This window comes from Meles meles, chromosome 21 (assembly GCF_922984935.1).
Source record: "Meles meles chromosome 21, mMelMel3.1 paternal haplotype, whole genome shotgun sequence".
In the NCBI taxonomy this organism is placed as follows: Eukaryota; Metazoa; Chordata; class Mammalia; order Carnivora; family Mustelidae; genus Meles; species Meles meles.
The window spans coordinates 34846988-34869921 of NC_060086.1; the positions used below are offsets into that span (position 1 = coordinate 34846988).

Consider the following 22934-nt stretch of genomic DNA (forward strand, 5'->3'; position numbering starts at 1 on the left):
CGCCCGTGCCCCCTCCGTCCGGAAGACCGGGGACAATACGGTGGCTCCGGGGCTCCCGAGTTTCCACTCGCAGAGTACGAAGCACCGGAGGAGGTCTGAGGTCCGGACAAGTAAACAGCCTCTCGGGGGAGGCTGCCCGAACCCCGAAAGTGGGTCAGCTCCCGGTCGGACGCCGGTCTAAGCCCCCGCGCCTCCGCTCCGGGGAGCGCACGCGGCGCCCGGGAATTTGAACCGCGCGTCCAGCAGTCGGGGGTCGCGCCGCCTGGGGCCCCGCTGCCGCCCGGCCCGGCCCGGCCCGGCCCGACGTGGCGCCGCCGCCCCCGGCAACGACACTGCCGGGCGCAGCCAATGGCGGCGTCTCCCGGGCGCCCAGCGCGGCCTCCCGCCGCCAGAGGGCGCCGCGCGGGCGCAGCCGAGCCGCCGCCGTCGCCGCGGGTCGCGGAGGGAAGCTGCGAGCGAGCGAGCGCCCGGGCCCCCGCCGTCGCCGTCGCCGCCGCCGCCCGCTCCCCTGCGCGCCGCTGTCCGCCCGCCGGCCGGCGCGGCCGTCCCCGCAGGTAGGTGGGCGCCGCCCGGCCCCGCGCGCCCCCGGCCCGGCCCGCGCCCCTCCCCCGCCCGGCGCCCCCGCCCGGCGCGCGCCCGCCGCCGCCTCGTGCTCGCGCGCGGCCGTTAACGGACGCCGGGCGGGGGAGGGGCGGCGGCGGCGCCCAGGGGCCGGGGCGGTAGAGGTGGGGGTGGGTCGCCGCCCCCCAGGGAGGGGAGGTCGGAGCGCGCGCCGCCGCCCGGGGCCGGCAGTTCCCGGCGGACGCAGGCGGGCGGGGTCCCCGGGGCTCCCCTCCTCACCCCTTCTTCCCCTCCCCTGCCCTCCGGCGGCGGGGCGACCCCCGGGGCGCGTCTGCGGGAAGCGGGGCGCCCAGGGCCGCCGCTCCCCGCCCTCCACGCCTGCACGCGCTCCCGCTGGCCCGGCACCTCCTCTCTGCTTCCTTAACCCCCCTTCCCCCCAACCCTCCACCAGTTTATTTTTTCCGTCGTTTGTGTCTGTTCGGTCACCGCGGGTCCCCTAATCCAGTGTCTTGGGTCTGGGGGCGGGAGGGACGCGCGCCGAGTGCGTGGCTCGTTTATTTCGGGGAACCAGCACCCCCCCCCCCGTTGCTTTTGCGCGGGGCGCCCAGCTAGGACGCGCGGCGGAGGGTTTCCTGTCTTTCTTGGGGATGCGGGGACTGTCGGGTTTTGGGTTTCTTTCCCCACCGGTGAGGAATGGCGACCTGTCAGTTCTCATTAGCGCGAAGGCACGGCTGGGGACGGTCATCGCAGGGGTGTGGTCAGGCCGGGAAGCGCCGGCGGGGGCCCGAGAGTTTGCGCCTGCGCCCGGGCTGGGGAATTCATCAGCGCTCGGGTATTTCTCCCGTCCCCCCCCTCCCCCACCCCACCAAGTGCTTAGAGATCAAAGAAGGCACCTGTGCTAGGTACCGAGCGAGCGGGCATCATGAGACCCGAGCTGCCCGGGAAGGTGGCCGCCGGCCCGCCACACGGGCGTGCTGAGCGCTTAGGTACGTGGCTGGACCCAGCTGAGATGTGCCCCGGCTGAAAAAGACATACATGATTTTAAACACTAGGTATGGAAAGGGAAAAACCAACCAACCAACCAAACGGTGAAAGATCTCATAATTTTAAGTTAAGATGTGAAGATGATAATACTTAGAATCTAATCGGGTCAACCAGAGTAAATCATTGACATTATTTACACCGGTATCTTTTTACTTTTGTTGAACATGGCAACTTGGAAATTTGAAATTACAAATATGGTTCGCCTTATACTGCTATTGGCCAGGGCTCTAAAAGAGCATCGGAGTGGGGGCAGGGCAGCTGGGAGCCTGTGCCATCTGCTTATCTTTTCCTGCTTCCCTGATGGCATGTGGCCTCCTGTCCCCTAGGCTCTCAAGGAGCCCCCGCCTGGTCCTTCTCACTCTGAGCTGAACTGAAGTGAGCTGATTGCAAATGAGGTTCTTGTCCTAATTTGCAGAATAATACAAGTTTTAAAATTTTCTTTGTTAAGAGAGTTTCTCTCTCTGCTGTGTATTGGAGTCTGGAAACAGGTTGGGTTAGAATCAGAATGAGATCGTGAGTTACGGAGGATGAGTATTACCAGTATTCATGGGTGCCTTCTGTAAAGAGCATGTTAATTTCCAGGCCCTCTGCCACCAAAATGAATTGGAGAGCCCAGGCCATCCTCTGAGTTAATGTGATTTTTGCTTGGGGGCTCCCGTCTGTCTCATAACAAAGTGTCCAGTAGAAGAGTCATTGTTTCAAGAAAGTGTTGGAACATCGGGGATGTTTCACTGCCTGGGTTTGTAGTCTCTGAGAGTTACAATGGAGCCCAACACTTCTGTAAGTGTTACAGAGTGAGCTAACTGTTGCAAGACAGGGTTGGGTAAAGTTACTTTAACTACTTTTTGTTTTGTTTGTTATGCTCTTCCGTGGAGAGGCTTGAGTCTGAGGATACAATTTAATGCAGACTGGTAATTATAAGTTTTCACTTTAAATTTAGGAATACCTTTTTTTTTTAAAAGATTTTATTTATTATTTGACGCAGAGAGATCACAAGTAGTCAGAGAGGCAGGCAGAGAGAGGGGGAAGCAGACTCCCCACCAAGCAGAGAGCCCGGTGCAGGGCTGGATCCCAGGACCCTGAGATCATGACCTGAGCCGAAGGCAGAGGCTTTAACCCACTGAGCCACCCAGGCACCTCTAGGAATACCTTTTTAGGAGAAAATACAAACACTGTGCATATACCCTGCTCACTTTCTGTTTTGCTGCGTATGTCTTGTACGACTGTTTAGTATTCAGTCCTTGTGTTTAAACACATTATGTTATGGGTGAAGCATATTTCCAGATGCAGAGTTTCCCTGGACTGTTGTCCTACCTCCTTGAGTCTGCTGCATCCCCATGGAAACCCTCTGCTCTAAGTTTCTTAAAATGGTGTTCCTTGAGCATGTCACCGTGTGTGTGAGTGCGCAGAGGTGTGTTTATTCTGTCCCCCTGGAGTGTCTTTAAAATGCCCACCTGTCTGTCGGAGGCGTATTTGTCTTTCAGATCCCAGCCTGGGGCTGACTTAGACTACTCGTCCTCCTCCTGGCATCACCGCCACTTACAGTGCAGAATAGCCTGGTGGATAAGAATTTGGGCTTGGAGCCAGCCTGTCTGGCTCTGAAATCCAGCTCTGCCACTTCCCTAGCTGTGATCCTGGACTGCTTGCGTCACTTCACTATGCAAAATTTCCTCATGGTACCTATCTCTTGAGACTATTATGAGGATTAAATGATTTAATACCTGCACAGCACGTAGAACAATGCTTAGCATCCAGTAAGGGCGCTAAGTGTTAGCTATTGTTCGGTCTCTACACCATGTTGCAATCATGTATCAGTTACCGTGGTGTCTTTTCTTAATGGGAGCTAGTTTCTAAAGTTGTCTAGTGGAGCTAAAATGCCACGTATATGAGTACAGTGTCCAGCTACTAGCGTTGTGCTTTGTACCAGACTTTAGTATGATCAGTTTCACTGTATAGGCACTGAGTAAATAAGGAACTGTAATGAAGACCGAGGGCACCTTTCCGCCTTACCTAAAACTTCAGAATGAGTAACAGATTTAAAATCAGCTGATGGAAGAAAGATGAGATGATGAGGATATTCCAGCTTGTAAAATTTCAGATAATCCAATGAGATTTATATCTAGTTGAGTTTCTTGCTTTAAAGTGCACTATCCCATTCCGGTTCCCTTTTATTTAGGGAGAAGTGTGTCTGCCATGCTTCTCCGCTGTTGGCAGTGAATGAAACCCATCACTGCGCTCCTTCATGGGTCGCTTGTGGTCTTTCTCTCTGTTGCTGTCTCTGGTTGATCCCCATTGTGTTGATTTCCTCCCCACCTTGTTCCCCTAACGGGTAGGAGGCAGAGTCCCATCACAGCCAGTCCCATCCCGGGACCCTCTGTTGTTACGCCTGCCCTTTCATGTTGGGTGTTAACTCTTGGGCCTCTTGTAAGAAGCATTCTTTTTTTTTTTTTAAAGATTTTATTATTTGACAGAAATCACAAGTATGCAGAGAGGCAGGCTGAGAGAGAGGGGGAAGCAGGCTCCCTGCTGAGCAGAGAGCCCGATGATGCCTATGCCGTGCTTGATCCCAGGACCCTCGGATCATGACCTGAGCCGAAGGCAGAGACTTAACCCACTGAGCCACCCAGGCGCCCCAAGAAGCATTCTCTTTATGCTTGGCCCCTTCATTCATTCTTCCATTCAAATATGTATTGACCTGGATCCAGATGTGGGTAGATAATCAGGACTAAGACAAACAAGGGACCTCTGGAAGCAAATAGCTTAGCGAACATGGGATAAGGCAACAATTGAGGGGATAAGGGAAGGCCTTTAAAGGTGATATTTAAGCCAGGACTCCAGGGGAAAAGGAACCAGCTCGGTGAGGTTCTGGGAAGTGTGTTTTGGGTGGAGGGATGAGCAAGCACAATGCCCCAGAGACACGGAGCCCTTGACTCATCTGTGAACCCGCAGAAGGCCAGTGTGATGGGAGCTGAATGTGTGGGTGCATGAAGGTGGGTGAAAAGAGGTTGGGAGGATCCTCCCGGCTATGATAGGTCCCGGTAAGGACTCTGGATTTTTTATCTACGTGCCCAGGGAAGCCACTGAAGGAGTTAAAGCAGAACTGTAACAACTGATTTGTGTGTTTAAAAGAACATTCCTTTTAGTTTAGTGTGGGAAGTGGAGGGGGGAGGGGACAGTGGAGAAGACTGGGAGCTCAGAGCCCAGGCAAGGAAAGGAGGATATTGCGACGTCCGCGTGAGCGAGGGGTACGACCTGTGGATCTGTGATCCGGCAGGGGGTGGCGGAGGAAGCCTGCGCCGTGGCCAGAGGTGGGGGGGGGGGGGGGGGGCTGCACATACTCTGCAGTGTCACTTGGGGGCTTTGTCAAGGGGCTGGTGGAAGTGGGATGGGAGAGAAAGAGGAGGGTGGGGCCAGGGGTCTGATTTGAGCAAGGGGCGACAAGGTGGGTTTCATTACGGAAAAGGTAAGATGGAGCAAAGGGTTTGGATTGGCGGGAGGGCCTAGAATTGGGACCGTTCAAGTCAGAAGTGCTGAGTAAACATCACAGACGGCTCAGAACTTCATATATGTCACGGCCTTACGCATGTCAGCATAGACATAGACGGTCTTATTAATGCTGCTTGGAGACCAGGTAGCTCTTTGGAAGGGAATTAGGCATATCCCTGCATCACTTCTTACAGTCCACGGGTGAGTCGCATTAAAAAAAAAATTTTTTTTTGTTTTTGGATGAAACAATAAGAGTATTCAGAGAAAACATGCAGAGTTATAATTTCAAACTGGTGAAGGTGTATGTGGGTGTGTCTGAATCCAGGTGCCATGAAAGAAAATATTGATGCATTCAGCCACGTAAGCTAAAAGCTTCTGTCAGAAAGCATAGGAAACCAGGAAGGAATGACATCGAATGGGGAAGAATAAGAACACCACAAAAGTCTGCTTTCCTCACTCTGGAAAGAGCTTTCCTGAATGAGAAAAGCTCAGCCTGGAAGGAAAGTGGGCAAAAGGTCCACGCGGGCAGTTGGTGGAGAAGGAAGTGCAAGTGACCTGACTCAGAGCAGCCTCCCTAGTGACGGAAGGGCTGAGACAAAAAGCTCGTCACATTGTCACCCCACTGTCACACGTTTCTTACCTCCCCGGTTGGCAGGAGTGAAACACTAGATGAGTGGTCCGTGAAGTGGTGAAATCGGGGCCCCCGTGCGATGTGGGGCAGGGTCGTGTTCTACCTTGGCAGTGGCTGGTGAAATAAACGCGTGCCGCCTTTAGCCCGTGGCATTTCTTTGAAGATATGCACGTATGCGTATCTTCACACACACACACACACACACACACGGACACACACATGAAAAGTCCCGGGTGCCTGGTGAGCTGTAGAGACTGGAAACAACCCAAGTGCGCATCATCAGAAGCCATGGTAAGACCGGATCCTGGAACACGGCGGTTAAAGCAGCTTCTCCTGTCCCCTGATAAGGGAGTGACCTTTGAGGTTAGGTGCGGAGAGACAGAAGCAAGTGCAGAACGCCTGGGGAGCCCCAGATGGTATATAAAATGACAGACGCACAGGGTGGGTTGAACTCTGTAGTTTGAAATAATTACAAGCTCACAGGAAATTGCAAAAGTGGTGTCTCGAGGCCCACGAACCCTTCATCCATTTCCCCCAACGGTGCCATCTCATGTCACTGTAGTGGAGGATCAAAGCCAGGAGACTGAGATTAGAGCATACTGTTAACCAGAGTACAGGCTCTTGCTCTGACCAGGTTGTCCGTGCACTTGGGTATGTGTCTGTCTGTCTCTGCAATTTTATCCCCTGTGTGGATTCACGGAGCCACCGCCGCAGTCAAGATGCTCTCTCGTTTCGCAGAATTTCTTTAGGGTGCGGAAGAGACCGTAACAGTGGGTGGTTGCCCTGAGGAAGGGTGCACGGGTGGCCTAGTGACAGGCGAGGAGACATGCCTTTTCACCGTCCTAGCAGTAAAATCTTACTTCTTAAACAGTCCACGATGTCTAGGAGACATCTCGAACTGCCAGAGGGGGCCGGGGAGGGTGGGGGGTGGAGGAGGGTCTTGAGCCAGGGTTGGTGCAGGAGGTCCAGGGGTGGGGGGGTGCGGCTGGGGAAGAGGAGGGGCTCCAGCAAGACCCCAGGGCTCTCCTGAGATAAAGCCCCAGTCTCAAGGAGGGAGTGGATGTCTGTCCTGCTCCGCTGAGTTTGAGTAAGAAAAGTAGCTGTTGGATTAACTTTATCAGATCCTTCCTCACTTTAAAATCGAGGCCAGATTTTAACTAGATCCAAAAATAAGATGATGTATAAAACATTTATCTTTTTTTTATTAAAAAATTTTTTCAGATGTATTTATTTATTTGTTAGTGAGAGTGCGTGCACAAGCAGGGGGAGCACTAGGCTGGGGGAGATGCGGGACTCAATCCCAGGACCCCGAGATCATGATCTGAGCCAAAGGCAGCCGTGTAACCCACGGAACCATCCAGGTGTCCCTATCTTTTCTTTCTTTCAAAACGGAAAGGGAAGGGGTGTGTTTCTCAGGTGAAACTCAGCTGGGATGGAAGAAAATAAGGACAGAGATTGCCAGGGGTAGGGGCATGGCAGGGATTGGCTGGGGAAGGGGCCTGAGGGAACTTCCCTGAGTGACTGGAAGGGGGTTATGTCTAGGTGGGGGGGGGAGCTGGGGCTGGGTGACAGGAGTGTACCTTTGTTCAGAACTTGCCTTGAAGTCTGTGTGTTTTACAAGGAAAAAAGTTTCTGCATTTTACCTTAAAAACACTGTAAACAAACACTGAAATCTAGGGTCATGGTGCGCATGCAGACATGCGTACTGATGAATTATAATGGACGTCTGCCGCTTTGCAGTTCATCAAAATAGTAAGGTGGATGGATGGATGGACAGAGGGACGGGTGGATGGACAAAGATGGGCAGATGGGTTAAATGGCAAAATATTCACTGTGGAACTGAGAAAGATTTGTAACCCAGCTCTGGGTACGGTTCGTCTTAGTGCAGGTTCCGGGGGAGAGAACTAGAAGAACATGAGATCCCCTATCCTACTGCCTTTGACTGTCACCTGATACAATGTTCCCAAATCTTTAACCATGTAAAGGAGGCATGTGTTTCACGCTATTAAAAGAGCCTGCTGTCTTATTTTCTCTTAATCGCCTGCTTCAGCTCTTTGCCACCTGCCCTTTGTCCTTAAGAGGTCGAGGTTCAAGGTTTTCTGGCACTTTTCTGGGGAAATAGCTCTAAGACTATTAACTCAGCGGATTATCCTGATCCCATAGTCCCTTCTAGGCCAACAGGGACCTCAGACTAATTCCCCACCTTCCCTGTAGGTTGGGAGGAAGGGGTCCTGTTCATTAAAGATAGGGAAGAGTTCTTGCTTTGGGTAGACTTTTTTGTTACTGAGTTTCACTCCTGACTGCTGTGACCCCCACCCCCCCCACCCCGCCAAGTGCTATTCTGGGTGCCTTTGAGCGGTAAGCTCTTGCCCTAAATTGGTACCACTTTATTATTTTATTTTTATTTTTTGAAGATTTTTATTTATTGATTTATTTGGTAGAGAAAGAGAGCACAATAGCAGAGGGAGAGGGACAAGCAGACTCCCCGCTGAGCATCGAGCTCTTTGGGGGGCTCCGTTCTAAGACCCTGAAGTCGTCACCTGAGCAGAAGGCAGACACGTAACTGAATGAGCCCACCAAGTCTTCCCAAAATTGGCCTCACTTTAAATAAAAGAGAAAAAAGGCTTGATGGTCCCTTACGTCATCTTTTCAAGGAAGGGTTCAGAGGCTATAAAGACTTTTTAAAAAATACCCCAAATTTTTTTCTCAGCCATAATTCACTTACAGGGTTCAGGAAGAACGTTTTAAAGGTACACAATGACAAGGGCCTGTCCCCCAGTTTTCTTTCACCACCGTGGTTCCATCTGGAGCTGTTTCGCAGATATACAAGCAACTGTGACTATATAGTCTCCCCCCACCCTTTTTAAAAAAAAAAAATCACAACTGGGTTGTATTGTGGACACTTATATCTTACCTGTCTTTTTTTTCCAGTGCATTTTTTTTCTGGCACAATCCACTTACATCTTGATAGGGATAGAGTACATTTTTTATCTTTTTCTTTTACAAATAGTGCCTCCTTAAATAACTTTGTACATGCAGGTAGGAATTTAAACTTTTTTTGTTCAGGAAATGGTCAGATATGTACAGGTGGAAATGGAGAAGCCCCCCCATCGTATACCTCCCATTGCCAGTTGGGACAGGGGTCCATATTTTTGGCAGTCTTGTTTCATTTCCACCCTCTCATCCCCCTTTAAGCTAGATTACCTGAAAAACAAACTCCAGAAGTAATGCCATTTGCTTTCCATGTCATGGGCTTTGGAAACATTTTATTTTGGAAATATTTCAGATATTGACGAAGTAGAAAGAATCCCTGTGTTTGTCCCCCATTGGCTGCATTCTGCTGTTTAATCCCCACCCCACTCCTTTTTTTCTTTTCTTTTTCTTTTTTTTTTCTGGTTGCTGGAATGTTTAGTCTGATTTGATTTTTTTTAAAGATTTTATTTATTTATTTGACAGACAGAGATCACAAGTAGGCAGAGAGGCAGGCAGAGAGCGAGGGGGAAGCAGGCTCCCTGCTGAGCAGAGAGCCCGATGTGGGGCTCCATCCCAGGACCCTGGGATCATGACTTGAGCTGAAGGCAGAGGCTTTAACCCACTGAGCCACCCAGGGGCCCCTGATTTGATTTTTTTTAAGGTAGGTTCCACACCCAGCATGGGCTTTAACTTGATCAGGACCTGAGCTGAGGGGCACCTGGGTGGCTCAGTCATTAAGCGTCTGCCTTCAACTCAGGTCATGATCCCAGGGTCCTGGGATCGAGCCCCACATTGGGCTTCCTGCTCAGCGGGAAAACTGCTTCTTCCCTCCCACTCACCCTGCTTGTGTTTCCTCTCTCGCTGTCAAATAAATAAATAAAATCTTAAAAAAAAAAAAAAAAGAACGTGAGCTGAGATTGAGAGTCAGATGCTCACCTGAGCTTAGGAGATTAGATTGTCCAGGTTCCCTGCTGGAATTTTTTTTTTTTTTAAAGGAAGTTGGGTTTTATTTATTTATTTGACAGAAAGTACAAGCAGGCAGACTGGTAGGCAGAGGGAGGGGGGAAGCAGGCTCAGTGGGGAGCCTGCTGAGCAGGGAGTCCGAAATGGGACTCCATCCCAGAACCCTGGGATCATGACCGGGGCGGAAGGCAGATGCTTAACTGCCTGAGCCACCTAGGCGCCCCCTTGCTGGAATATCTTAAAGCCAACCCCAGATAGATCATTTCACATATAAAGACTTCAGTGAAGTACCAACTTGGGCAGAAGATCAAAATATTTAGAACTGACAGTATTTAAAAGATGAAAAAGTGATCACCAGTTACCTACCTTTGGAGCATTCCAGAGCTCCTCCCTATCCCCTACATTTTGAAACAGGTAGATTTAAAAATAAAACTAAGAATGTCAAGCAATAGTGAAACTAAAACATTTCTGCTAGCCTGGGTGCAAGTTCCCCATCCGCCACATGGGTTCCCGTGCACAGTTTGAGTGAACAGATGTCCTCCGAGGCTTAGGTCCCAGCAGTCATGCAGGATACCTGTGCGCCCTCCTCACCCCTGCCACGGGGCATTTAACAAACCTTGGAGGTACTTCTGGTTGTCATGCTGGGGGAGGGGCGCTACCGGCATCAATGGGTGCTGGCTAGGGGCGCTGCTAACATCCTACTGTGCACAGGGCAGTCCCCAGAATAAAGGACTGTCAGGCCCGAACTGCTGAGCTGGAGAAACCCTGGTTTAGGACGCTGGAAGATGGTGTTTTATCACCCATCTCTTCCCTGTGGTTCTCCCTTAACTTGCTGGGAATTGCTTAATGAACAGTGATGGTTGGCGGGGGGGCAGACACAAATAGCTTTGACTGGTGTTGACATTTGCCAGTACACCCTTACTTTCTAGAAAATTCCAAATGAATGACTTCATTCAGATTTTTTATTCTATCAGTTGTATCCACAAGGATTATTTCAGAAGTTTGTACGACAAAATATGTATAGGGTTTCCGCTCTGCTTACCAGGAAGTCAGACTCCCTCCCAGGCAAGCGGATGTGAAACCTTTCCACTTCTGGAGAGCTTCCAGAAGCCAAACAAGGCCAGGACTGTTTTAGCGGCAGCTTCTGCGTGCGTGCGTAAAGAAAGGGAAGGAACAAAACTTAGAGCTGAAGCGGTGGGGGGATGGAGAGAGATGGAGGAAAATGACTTTTTCATGGTGATTGTCCAGGAGGAACATGCCCAATTAGCGTGGCTGCTGAACCTTGAGAGAGTGAGGACCCGATGCTTCTGTGTGCTGGGCGGCCCAGACCATCTGGATAAGCCAGGGTTCTTGGCATCGGGGACCCCAGAGTCAAGGCAGCAGAGAGGGACGTGGCCACAAGTAATTGCGTGGCAGGACCGCAACTTATGGGTGTTAGTGTTGGGGTCCGGGAGCCCTGTGCCTGATGTGACCCTGTGGCTTGTTTCTTTCCAGATCGATCATTTAGAACGTGGATGTGTGGGGTAACATGTCCAGTGTGTCCGAGGAAAGAAGAAAAAGGCAGCAGAACATTAAGGAAGGACTGCAGTTTATACAGTAAGAGCTTGACTCGTACCTGCGTTACTGGCACGTGGTGCAGCTGACCCTTGAACAATGCGGGGGGAGGCACCCCCCCACACCAATTTAAAGTCCACGAATAACCTTTGACTCCCAAAAACGTAACTACTGATACCCTACTGGTGACTGGAAGACTGACCAATAACCTAAATAGTCAGTGAATGCATTTTGTACGTTGTATGTATTATTTCTGTTTTAAGGTAAAGCATGCTGGAGAAACAAAGTAGTAACAAAGTCATAAGGAAAAGAAAATACATTTACAGTAACGTATTATATTTGTCGAAAAAGAGAAAGTTATAAGTGAACCTGTACAGTTGAAGCCCGTGTTGTTCAAGAGGTCAACTGTACTTTTTTATATTGGATTAAGCGCGGGGAGCCTGCTTCCTCCTCTCTCTCTGCCTGCCTCTCTGCCTACTTGTGATCTCTCTCTCTGTCAAATAAATAAATAAATAAATAAATAAATAAAAAAAAAAAGAAAGAAATCTTTTCTTTTTTTAAAGATTTTATTTATTTATTTGACAGACAGAGATCACAAGTAGACAGGCAGGCAGAGAGTGGGGGGGAAGCAGGTTCCCCGCTGAGCAGGGAGCCCGATGCGGGGTTTGATCCCAGGACCCTGAGATCATGACCTGAGCCGAAGGCAGAGGCTTTAACCCACTGAGCCACCCAGGCGCCCCAGATTAAAAAATCTTAAATCCGGTTTATAAGTGCCCTTAATTCAGGTCTGAAATGAGGTATTTTTATGCAGCAATAGTTTTTGCTCTTGTACTTTTGATTTCTTGTTCTGAAGTATAGCTTACTGTCCCTGATTTTTAGAGCTAAAATCCTTCAGTGTCTCTGAAAATGTTAGACCGAGGGGAATTGCAACCTAATCCATCAGAACACTTCCGAAGACTGGAAAGTGACTGAGAATGAACTTGTACGCAGGGCTTTTGTAATCAAACATTTCTGTTAAGAAGCTTGGGCTTTAACTAGCCTTCTCGAGGGTGGCAGAGTGTGGCCGGGATGATACAGTCCAGGGCCTGGGCGGACTTGTCCCCGCCGAGGGGCCTCCATGTTCTGTCCGTGAAGGAGACCACCTTCTCTGTATACAGTGACTCAGTCACAACTGTTAGTGGCTCGATGCTGTTTCACAGCTTTTTTGGTATTTGAGGAATTAAGCCTTCTTTTAGTGGAGGTAGGTTGGAGAAGAGAAGTGTTACACTTACTAAAGAGAACATAAAGGAAGAGTTACAGATTCTTCCTTCCCCAGACCTACCTTATGTGTGAGTCGTGGTGTTAAAAGAGAGGTAGGTCTTTCAGATGCGCTTTGAACCTGTGCAAGCTAATAGAACCTGTTTCACAATGCCTTCTGGATGGAGAAATCCTGATAAGAGCCCGATAATTACAGTTACTTGGTTTCTTCTTCCTAGGTCACCCCTGTCGTACCCAGGAACACAGGAACAGTATGCGGTAATGATGGGGAACGTCTGCCTAAAAGCTCTGCAAGTAGCCTGAGAACTGTCACATTTAGTGGGGGTTGGCCGACGACGGCTTCGTGGGCCGAATGTGGCCCGAATGTGGCCCCGTTGTCTGTTGCTATGAATAAAGTTTTATTGGAGCTCAGCCACACCTATTTGTTAATATATTATCTGTGGCTGCTTGCATGACGTATGGTAGCCAAGGTGGAGACCATCTGGCCCACAAAGCCTGAAACATTTACTCTCTGGGCGCTTAGAGAGTTTGCCAGTCTTGTCCACATACGGGACAACGGTATTTGTTGGTACAGGTGGACAGTTGTCCTGTATTGTCTTTCCGCCCTGAGGGTAGTTTGCACTAATTTTTCTTCTGAGACCTTTGAAAAATACCATTAGCCTAGCTCTTAGCTCACTGAAAATAAGGGGGATAGATTATGTCGCAAAGGAAAGTACACACATGCTCTTAATTTAGAAGAGAGGAGCTAACAGGAGGAAAGGGTGCCTGGATCCTAAGAGGGGAGAGCTAGAGATGAAGCTAGTTAGAAACACGGTGAAAGCCCGGTTCCCTGGGTCTTGGACTAAAGGCCCTGGTACGGACTGTTTGTTCACCTGTGGCTTCTTGTCTCTGTGGGTTTTGATGCTTCGAAATGGTCCTTCTTTCTCTCTGCCTCTCTCTCTCCCCCTCGTCTCTGTTTCCTTCTCTGCCTTTTTCCTTCTCCCTTCCCTCCCTCTCTCCAAACAGATGTAGAATCAGTGTTATGGCTCGGAAACACCCAGAACGATCCGTTCATTTTACAGTTCATTTTCTAGTCCTGACATTTGGAACTGGGTTCCCGAGAGGTGAAGTTGCAGGTCACAAGTCACCTCCTTTGTTAAAGGTTGATCTGTCCAGTGTTCCTTACTACTTTTGTCAGCTTAGACAGGAATTTTGCAAAATGAGACCGAAGACCTGAATATTTGTCTGTTCTTGTACTATGTATCTGGTCTTGACTTTTAAAGATTTATTTTTTTATTTTTTTATTTTTTTTTTATTTGACAGAAATCACAAGAGAGGCAGGCAGAGAGAGAGGAAGGGAAGCAGGCTTTCCGCTGAGCAGAGAGCCCGATGCGGGACTCGATCCCAGGACCCTGAGATCATGACCCGAGCCGAAGGCAGCGGCTCAACCCACTGAGCCACCCAGGCGCCCCTGGTCTTGACTTTTAAAAACATTAAAGCACTGATAGAAATCATGAAGGAGCTTTTTGTATGTACTTCAGAACTTTTATATGTTCTAGAAGAATGTATATACTACACTTCCTTGGTGAGGAAGAGGTTTACCATCCCCACTCCCCAATCCGTAATTGACTTGAGTGAGCATTTACAAAAGAGGAAATACAATGGTCCATAAAAATGTGGGACATTATTTGCAACTGATGAATCACGAAATTCTACCTTGAAACAGACAAAAGATATAGAAACAACAACAACAAAAATGTGGGAAATCGTTGGTAATCAGACATGCAAATAAGAAAGGGGACAGTTTTTCACCTAGAAATCGGTAGGGGTTTTGTGCGCACACAAACACAGATGCACACATCCTACCCTGATTTGGGGGGGGGGGTGCCATGAAGGAAACCAGATGTGTTCGGTGTTACTGCCCCTTTGGAAGGCAGTTCAGAAATACTAGTCAGAAGCTTACGATGCTCATTCTTTGTGACCTAGAGTTTCCCCTTGTAGGACTTTCTCATAGGCACAGAGTTGGGGATGTGAACAAATATTTTGCTGCATTTCTCTCCATGAGAAATGGAATTTCCTCTTTAAAAAGCGAGCAAGAGGAAGCCCTTGCTGAGATGGCGGCAGGTTCTGGGTTCCCAGTTTCTTAGAGCTGTGTTTCTTGTTACATCTCTTGGAAGGCTCAGGAAGTTTTTGGTACAAAAACGAAAATTTCCTTAAGCCCGGACTTGTTCCGTAAAGGGCTTCAAGTGGTACCTTTCTTTTTTTAAGGTATATTTACGTGCTCTGGTGAGAAATCTTTTTAATGAAGGCAATGATGTTTATCGGGAACGTGATTGGAACAACTCAATAAGCCAGTACACAGAAGCTTTGAATATTGCTGGTTATGCAAAGTCTGAAGAAATTGTCATCCCTAAAGAAATAATTGAAAAGCTGCATATAAATCGTATTGCTTGCTATTCTAACATGGTGAGTTGTGATTTCTTTTAAAACAGCGTTTCTAGAGAGAAAAAAATGTTTTCAATGACATAGTACATTAGAAGTCAATTTTCTAATTTCTGTTTTGAAGAAAGACATACTGACGCTTTTAGAGTGGCTTGAGGCTTTGAAAAATCAGCTTTGGCTAAATGTTTAGGGATTTTAGAAATACTGTTTCTTGGACTGGTCCTTGGAGTTGCCTTGTGAGTTTGGCTTCTGGACTGTGTCTGTTTGTAACAGAAATTGATGCCGGAAGACACAGGTGTTCACAGATTTGTTTTCCGTGGTGGATTCTCATCGGCTAGCTGTTTGGAGGTTACATTTCCAGGTGGCATTTTTTTCTTTTTTAAAGATTTTATTTATTTATTTATTTGACAGACAGAGACCACAAGTAGGCAGAGAGGCAGGCAGAGAGAGAGAGAGGGAAGCAGGTTCCCTTGCTGAGCAGAGAGCCCGATGCGGGGCTCGATCCCAGGACCCTGGGATCATGACCTGAGCCGAAGGCAGAGGCTTAACCCACTGAGCCACCCAGGCGCCCCCTCCAGCTGACATTTTCATGAGCTCCGCCAAAGGGTAACTAGTGGAGAGAGTAGGACAGGAGAATGACACCTGGGGCATCAACCGTGTCTGAGAAGTTTTATTTCCTGAAGATCCGGGGCCTTTCTGGCCAGATGTTAATGTTTATCTGATCTGGAGGATGGGTATATGGGGAGTGATCTTCGTACTTTTGCATATTTGAAATTTCGTAATGAAGATAATTTTCAGAAAGAAAAATGATACTGCAGACTCAAGAGTTTAGAAGGGTTGGGGGTAATAGTCTGGGTCTCCATTGGTTTGCATTCGCAGGAAGCCACCAGTGTAAGAAATGAGCTGTGGCTAACTTTTCTCTGGTCTCACACCCCAGGGTTTCCACGATAAAGTTTTAGAGGAGTGTGACGCCGTCCTCAGTTTAAATGCCAGTAACTGCAAAGCTCTGTATCGGAAATCAAAGGCTCTCAGCGACTTGGGAAGGTACAGAGAGGCTTATGACTCTGTAGCGAAGTGCTCCTTGGCGGTGCCTCAGGTATGGATCTCGTGCTTCGGTTCGTTGTTTTACACCGTAACCGTCTCCTTGCTTCCGTGTGGACAGGTGGCATTGAAAGAGTTAACATTTCCAGCCAGCTGTCCGCTTGCTCAGTTGGAGCACTCAGAAAGCAAGTGTCTGGACCAAATAGGTTTATTGCTTTTCTGCCTGTGCGTCTTCATGGTCAGTACGTAGAAGCCTCCATTAAACTTATTTTCGTTGTCCCCCCCCCCCCCCAGGATGAACATGTAATAAAACTAACTCAAGAACTAGCTCAGAAATTGGGATTTAAGATAAGAAAAGCATATGTCAGGGCCGAGGTAAGTCAGTTCTCTCCAGGAGGGATTTTCATTTTGTTTTGTAACTTAGAGTCAGTTCTATTTGTAACTTGATTTTTTTTTTTAATTAGTGTCTTTATTTTCTTTCAGCTTTCATTAAAATCAGTTCCTGGGGATGGGGCTGCCAAGGTAAAGTGATTCCTTCTGTAAAACTCACAGCTTTTTGTTAAAAAAAAAAAACAAAACCAGATAGAAGCATTGGCAGTTCTGCTTTTAATATTTTTGGTTTGCATCTATTTTTGAGGGCTTTTTGTTCCTCAGACACATAATTGGCCAGAGCTTCCTGTCCTATAAAAAGAAACAAACAGCTCAAGTAATATCTTTCAACCAGCATTTCCTGAAGGCCAGTGGAGCGTTTTCCAGGATGTTCATAGATGTTAGGTTTTCTTAGAAAAAGTGGCTCAGGGCCACTTACTAATTTGGGGAGTCACTGGGTTTAACACAATGAACAAGTTGTTTTTTTAAAGGTAAGTCTTGGAGCAGTTAGGATGCCATCCTGAGTTGGGGAGTGAGCGGTGGCTAGACTGGTCCCTCTGGCACGGGCACGGTCCTGAGGATCCGTTGAGAAGTAGTGTCCACAAGCAGCAGGCAGTGGTGCCCCTAGACCAGCCCTGCTTAGCCCCGTGGCCCCCAGCGTCCCATTTGTTTCCTGGATCCTCACTGGAAAGGGGTCCGCTTTCGGTGAGAACCTGCGCTGCTTTTTTAGAGGGACGTGGACAAGACGGCTTGTAGCCTAGAGTCCTTCCAATACTATGATCCACTCTTTGGTTTAATTTCTAGGCTTTGAACTCTTCTGTGGAAGATATCGAGCCAGGTACGTTTTCACCTGTCCTCTTTATCTAGAAAGTGCCAGCTTTAGACACCGTGTACCTCATAGTGCCATCAGATAAGATTCCCGTGTGCTTGTTAGTATTAAAGCAAGAATCATTTTGAAAACGACCTTTTGCTGCTGGCTGTGTGGGCAAGGGAAGGATTTTACTAGAAGTCGGTTGGCGGCCCCTGAGCACTTCCTGTGGCCCCCCCAGCATCTCACAGCCCTGGCCAGAAGGGGCCCGGGCACCGTGAGAAACATGCATACGTTTTCACAACGAGATATGTCTATTCCTGGGTAAAGCAAATGACTTTTAGAATTCTTTCTACCTTCCGATTTGAATTGCTTTTCCTCCGTCTCTCCATTTATTTTTATAATCGCTTTCCTAGTGTCCCCTAGCTCTGCACTTTTTCTGTTACTGCCTCTTGACACTCGTCTTCTGTGGGTCCACTGAGGGCGAGTGTGTGCGTTTCTGTCCGTGTTACAGATTTATTAACTCCGAGGCAGGAAGCCATTCCCGTTGTCTCTGTGCCCGCATCCAGCTTCTCTCACCAAGTTGGAAGCGAGCTGGCCTCCGTTCCCATTCTGCCCTTAACTTCCGTTTTGCCGCTGCAAGTGGAAGAGAGCTCTCTGCCATCGACAGTGTTGGCAAACGGAGGGAAGACCCCCTTCACCATGCCGGAAGCATTCTTGGATGATGGAGATATGGTCCTTGGAGATGAAATAGATGACCTTCTTGATTCAGCCCCTGAAGCCAATGAAACTGTGATGGTAAATGTCAACGTTACTCTTCTCTTTTGAAGCCAGGTCTCATTTTTATTTATCTGTTGCTATTATTTTTTAGAGAGCGCGTGAGTGGGTTGGGTGGGGGAAAGGCAGAGCGAATAGGAGAGACAGTCTTAGGCTGCTCCATGTTCAGCTCCTCTGCAGGGCTCGATCCTGTGACCCTGAGATCATCATGAGCTCAGCTGAAATCAGGAATTGGATGCTTAACCAACTGAGCCACCCAGTCGCCCCAGGCTTAATTTAAAAAAAAAAAAAATTGCCGTATAACTGTATTTTCAGTATTATCTGTAGACTAAACTTTGGGTCTCTTACCTTAAAAATGACTTTTGTCCTTCTCTGGTTGTACCTGGCTCATGTGGTTATTTTTTCAGTAAAATAGGAACGCTAATCTAGTGATGACCCAGTTTTCCTCAACACATGTTGGAATCACATAGCATGGAAAGGGTGCGTTTAAAATTCTGAAAAGGAGTGGTGACTGGGTGGCTTAGTCGGTTAAGCGTCTGTCTTCAGCTCGGGTCATGATCCCAGGGTCCTGGGATGGAGCCCTGGTCGCTTGTGCACATGTGCGCGAGCAGTCTCTCTCTCTCTTTTTAAAGATTTATTTATTTATTTGATAGAGATCACAAGTAGGCAGAGAGGCAGGCGGAGAGGTGGGGGGAAGCAGGCTTCCCACAGAGCAGAGAGCCCGGTGCGGGGCTCGATCCCAGGACCCTGGGATCACGACCTGAGCTGAAGGCAGAGGCTTTAACCCACTGAGCCACCCAGGTGCCCCCCTCTTTCTCTCTTAAATAAATAAATAAATCCTTTTAAAAATAAGTAAAATCCTGAAAAAGAATAGGCATTTGATATTTAAAGAAAAATATGTCTTTTGGATTAAGGGCTCATGGGATAACGCCTCAGGGCAGCTATAAAGCCAAGGCCAGATCTGGACCCAGACTGCTGCTTGTCTGGCCTGCAACCTAAGAATGGGAGGGGGTGTGCTTACAATTTTAAATGTTTGGAAGGAAAAAAAAAAGGAGATCAGTATCTTGTGACATGGGAAAAATGATATGAACTTCGTATTTCAGGGTCATCAATAAAGTTTTATTGGAACCCAGCCACGACTGTCCACTGAAGTAGTGTCTGTGGCTGCCTTTGCATTGCAGCCACATAGTGGAATAGTTGAAACAGACACCGTGGTGGGCAAAGCCTCAAATACTTAACATTGAGCCCTTGGCAGAAAAAGTTTACTGACCTCTGCCGTAAAGTGTATTGAAATAGCGGCAGTGGCAGCAACAGTCAAAGGAGGGGGAAGAGGCGGAGAAATTCAGGGCTGGTTTCCGTGTGGCTGAAGTAGAGAAAGAACAGGGTAGAGGGTGGGCACCCCGGGCTTTGCATCTTCCCGCCTCCCTTCTTCAGCAACTTGCTTCACCTCCGGTTTCCTGGTCTCTACCATGGCCGTCAGGGTGGGATGTATCCAGGAAACTCAAGGTTAACGTAGATAGTATGTAACTTTCCTCTCAGTTAATTGTTACAGTGAGCGGGGAGGAGAGAGGCAGCCTTCCATTTGTCCTGGTGAGATGGTACCTTCACATCCCCAGGAAGGACTGTCCAGGGTTTCCGGCTTCTGCTGCTCCCTTCGCTTGAGCGCCTTCCTTCCTCCCCAGCCCCCACACTGCTCCTCTGGAATAAGGCCGCTTCTTAGGAGTCTCGCGGTAGGGTGAAGGAAAGAAGTCAGAGGGAAAGGAAATGGGAATGGAACATGTGGCTTGAAACAGTACCGGACATCACATCTTGATCCTTTTTGAAAAGTGGTCTTGGGGGTACCTGGGTGGCTCAGTGGTTTAAGCCTCTGCCTTCGGCTTAGGTCATGATCTCAGGGTCCTGGGATCGAGCCCTGCATGGGGCTCTCTGCTCAGCAGAGAGCCTGTCCCCCCCCGCCCCCCCGCCTGCCTCTCTGCCTACTTGTGATCTCTCTCTGTCAAATAAATAAATAAAATCTTAAAAATATATATATATGTATATATATACACATTTTTATATGTATATATGTGTATATATATACACATATATATTCATATATATATATATATATATATGAAAAGTGGTCTTGCAAAGAACTAAGCTCTGTATCCTTGATTCTTCTACGGAATCTTGATTTTGATTTCAACTTTGTTCCGTAATTGCCCAGTGTAAGACTTTGTGTCTGTGTGCTGATGTTCAGAGCAGTTCAGCCTACTTGTAACTGAGTTGCCCGGATTTTAACAGACTCTTTTTTTCTTCTCTAGCCATCAGCGTTAGTCAGAGGAGCCCTCCCAGCAGCCAGCGTCCCCCCCAGCATACCCTTCTCAGCATCTCTCTTGGGCACTTTGCCCATCGGTGCGAGGTATGCTCCTCCGCCCTCCTTCTCAGAGCTGTACCCGCCTTTGACTTCATCCTTGGAAGATTTCTGCTCTTCTTTAAATTCATTTTCAATGAGTGATGCCAAGCGAGGTAAGAATTGAGCCATTCATGTAAATAATTGCAGTTAATTTTTTAAAAAAAGACAACCTGTGTTTGGCAGTGATTTAACTCTAGGTAGTTGGTACTTGGATTATCAGGGTGGCTGAAAACTCAGTCTTCAGTTTTAACTGGCCTGGCCTGAACCGTGTGCCATTCAGGAGCTCGAGAAGCATAGGAGTACATAGGGTCGTAAGTGGCACCCGTTTTTGTTTGCTTTCTTAAGCAAGATAGCGTGTTAAGTGGGATGTCTGTTGTTTGGGGGGGCGGGGCGCAGAATGACTTATACTGTTTCCGGCAAGGAAGGAGTACCCCATCTGAGAGAGCTTTAAAGACAGGCTATCCCTTTTAAATTCTGAACGAGGCGCATAGTTAAGACTAATTTCCAGTGAAGACTTTTCAGAATTAGACTTCTAGAATTCGAGTGTCCTGCTTCAGGCTCCATTCTTAGAGGTCAATGGACTGCCTGGTACCTTAGTTTTCACAAGGGTTTGCTGAGTGTTTGTTCTGACTCCTGTTTCCGTAATTCTGGGTTTGATATATACTTTAAACAGTAATGATAACAATCTTCATATTTTTTCCAAGGCGCTGTTACATGGTTAAAGGGAGAAAAATCATAATGATTAAATTCAAGAGATTGATACCTGAAAAACTTAAATTTGTGTGAAACAGAAGGGCAGAGAGCGAATAATCGAGTGGTAGACTGAGACAAAGAAAGTCATCGCGTCCTTACTAACTTCCTTTATGTGAAGAGTTCTGGCTTTGTAGTTTGACAAGGAGAGGCTCTTTTCCCTTTTGGAGTATGAATGATTTTCTTAGTCTTTTTAACTGGTCCTGCTCTGTAGGCCCTGCTTTAGCTATGGCTCCGAAAACAGCTCTTTATTTAAGTTTGTCTAAGGGTTGTGTGTGCCCTTGGTTTCCAGAGGGAGGTCCCCTGCCCCGTCTGGGTGTCGAGAGTGAGCAGGAAAGTTTGGAACGGGGATGGGGAAGGAAGGCGGGGAAGTCGGGGAAGTCGTAGTCAGCCCCTGAGCCCTGATGTTCTTGTCACATGATTAGAACGAGAAGGTCTGTTGAAGTGTTTTTATTATTTTAGATCTGTCCACCTCAACTTCTAGAGAGGGAACAGCGCTTAGCGGCAGTAATTCCTCCCTTTTACTTGTAAGTGTTACTTCCTCTTTTGTAAATACGTCGTTGCTCAAACTTGAACGTAGGCCTTTCGCTTAAGTAACTCACTTACTTGGATGGATGTGCTGGGGGAAATAATGCTAAAATAGGACTCTCCTGGGACATCTGGTCGTAAATGCTCTGTGTTGAAGCCTGGGTCTGTCGCAGACCCCGCAAGAGGCTGTCGCGCTGCAGAATCAAAAACAGGGGAGCTGAGAGCAGGGCAGATAAAAATCAGGCGCTGTGGTGCTGTCGAAGCAGAACTGTTACCTGGTACTTTTAACAACTCGCAAGGAGGATCAAAGACAGTGGGGGAGGGGCCTAGAGACCCAAGGAGAGGAAACCGAAAGAAACCGTTTTCTTACATAGAAGCGCAGCAAGGACAGACTAGCACTGATTTCAGCGGAGGACGAATGTTTTTGTTTTTTTTTTTTTCACAAATTTGTTTCCTTCTTTAGTGATAGTGCAATATTTGTTGGCTGTTTTTTTTTCCCTGTTTTTTGTTTTCTTTCTTGTTCTTCTTGCAGATGAATGGACCAGGCAACTTGTTTGCTTCTGAGAGTTTCCTGGGAATTTCAAGTCACCCCAGAAATGACTTTGGAACCTTTTTTGGAAGTGCAGTTACTAAACCACCTTCATCCGTAACCCCCCGACATCCCCTCGAAGGAACCCACGAACTGAGACAAGCGTGTCAGATCTGTTTTGTTAAATCAGGTCAGGACCAAACAAAGGCGCCGATGGTATCAGTAAGCCAGTCCATAGTCTGAGAGTTCTTAGGAATTAGTAAATATGTGTGGAAAACCCCAGCTACTGTGATTCTTCCATCTCTATTTGAGGTTTTTGTGTTGTTGTTTTTTTTTTTTAAGATTTTATTTATTTATTTGGCAGAGAGAGACAGGGAGAAAGGGAACACAAGCAGGGGGAGTGGGAGAGGGAGAAGCAGGCTTCCCGCGGAGCAGGGAGCCTGATGTGGGGCTCCATCCCAGGACCCCGAAGGCACACACTTAAAGACTGAGCCACCCGCCCCTGTCCCTATTTGAGTTTTCTCTTAGCAAGCAGCAATTACTGATTTGGGCCCATTGGAGTCTAATAGGATAAGTCTGCTCTTATTTGATATGATTTCACTTACAGAATTATATGGAATGCAATATCTACCTGATTTTGAAATCTCGAAATTTTTATGAGATTCTTTATGTTCCCCGTACATGTTTAAGAGAGTGATCATTTTCTTTTTTCTTTTTTTTAAAGATTGATTTGAGAGACAGCAAGAATGGGGGTGGGGAGAGGCAGAGGGAGAAGCAGGGAGCGCAGTGATGCGGGGCTCCGTCCTAGGACCCTGAGATCACGACCTGAGCTGAAGGCAGACGGTTC

The 22934-nt window shown here is 48.0% G+C and overlaps 1 protein-coding gene across 1 annotated transcript in view; it reads left to right on the plus strand.

Moving 5' to 3' along the window:
• Window positions 1-322: 322 nt before the first annotated feature.
• The window catches only part of ZC3H7A (zinc finger CCCH-type containing 7A), a 36178-nt gene continuing 13566 nt past the window's right edge, over window positions 323-22934 (plus strand). Inside the window, exons 1-12 of the mRNA XM_045992618.1 lie at window positions 323-554; window positions 11153-11254; window positions 12688-12727; window positions 14717-14914; window positions 15828-15986; window positions 16226-16306; window positions 16415-16453; window positions 17105-17138; window positions 17623-17906; window positions 20189-20393; window positions 21493-21557; window positions 22091-22277. Coding sequence (XP_045848574.1) covers window positions 11187-11254; window positions 12688-12727; window positions 14717-14914; window positions 15828-15986; window positions 16226-16306; window positions 16415-16453; window positions 17105-17138; window positions 17623-17906; window positions 20189-20393; window positions 21493-21557; window positions 22091-22277 — 1360 coding nt within the window. The 5' untranslated portion in view covers window positions 323-554; window positions 11153-11186. The remainder of the gene's footprint in view (window positions 555-11152; window positions 11255-12687; window positions 12728-14716; window positions 14915-15827; window positions 15987-16225; window positions 16307-16414; window positions 16454-17104; window positions 17139-17622; window positions 17907-20188; window positions 20394-21492; window positions 21558-22090; window positions 22278-22934) is intronic.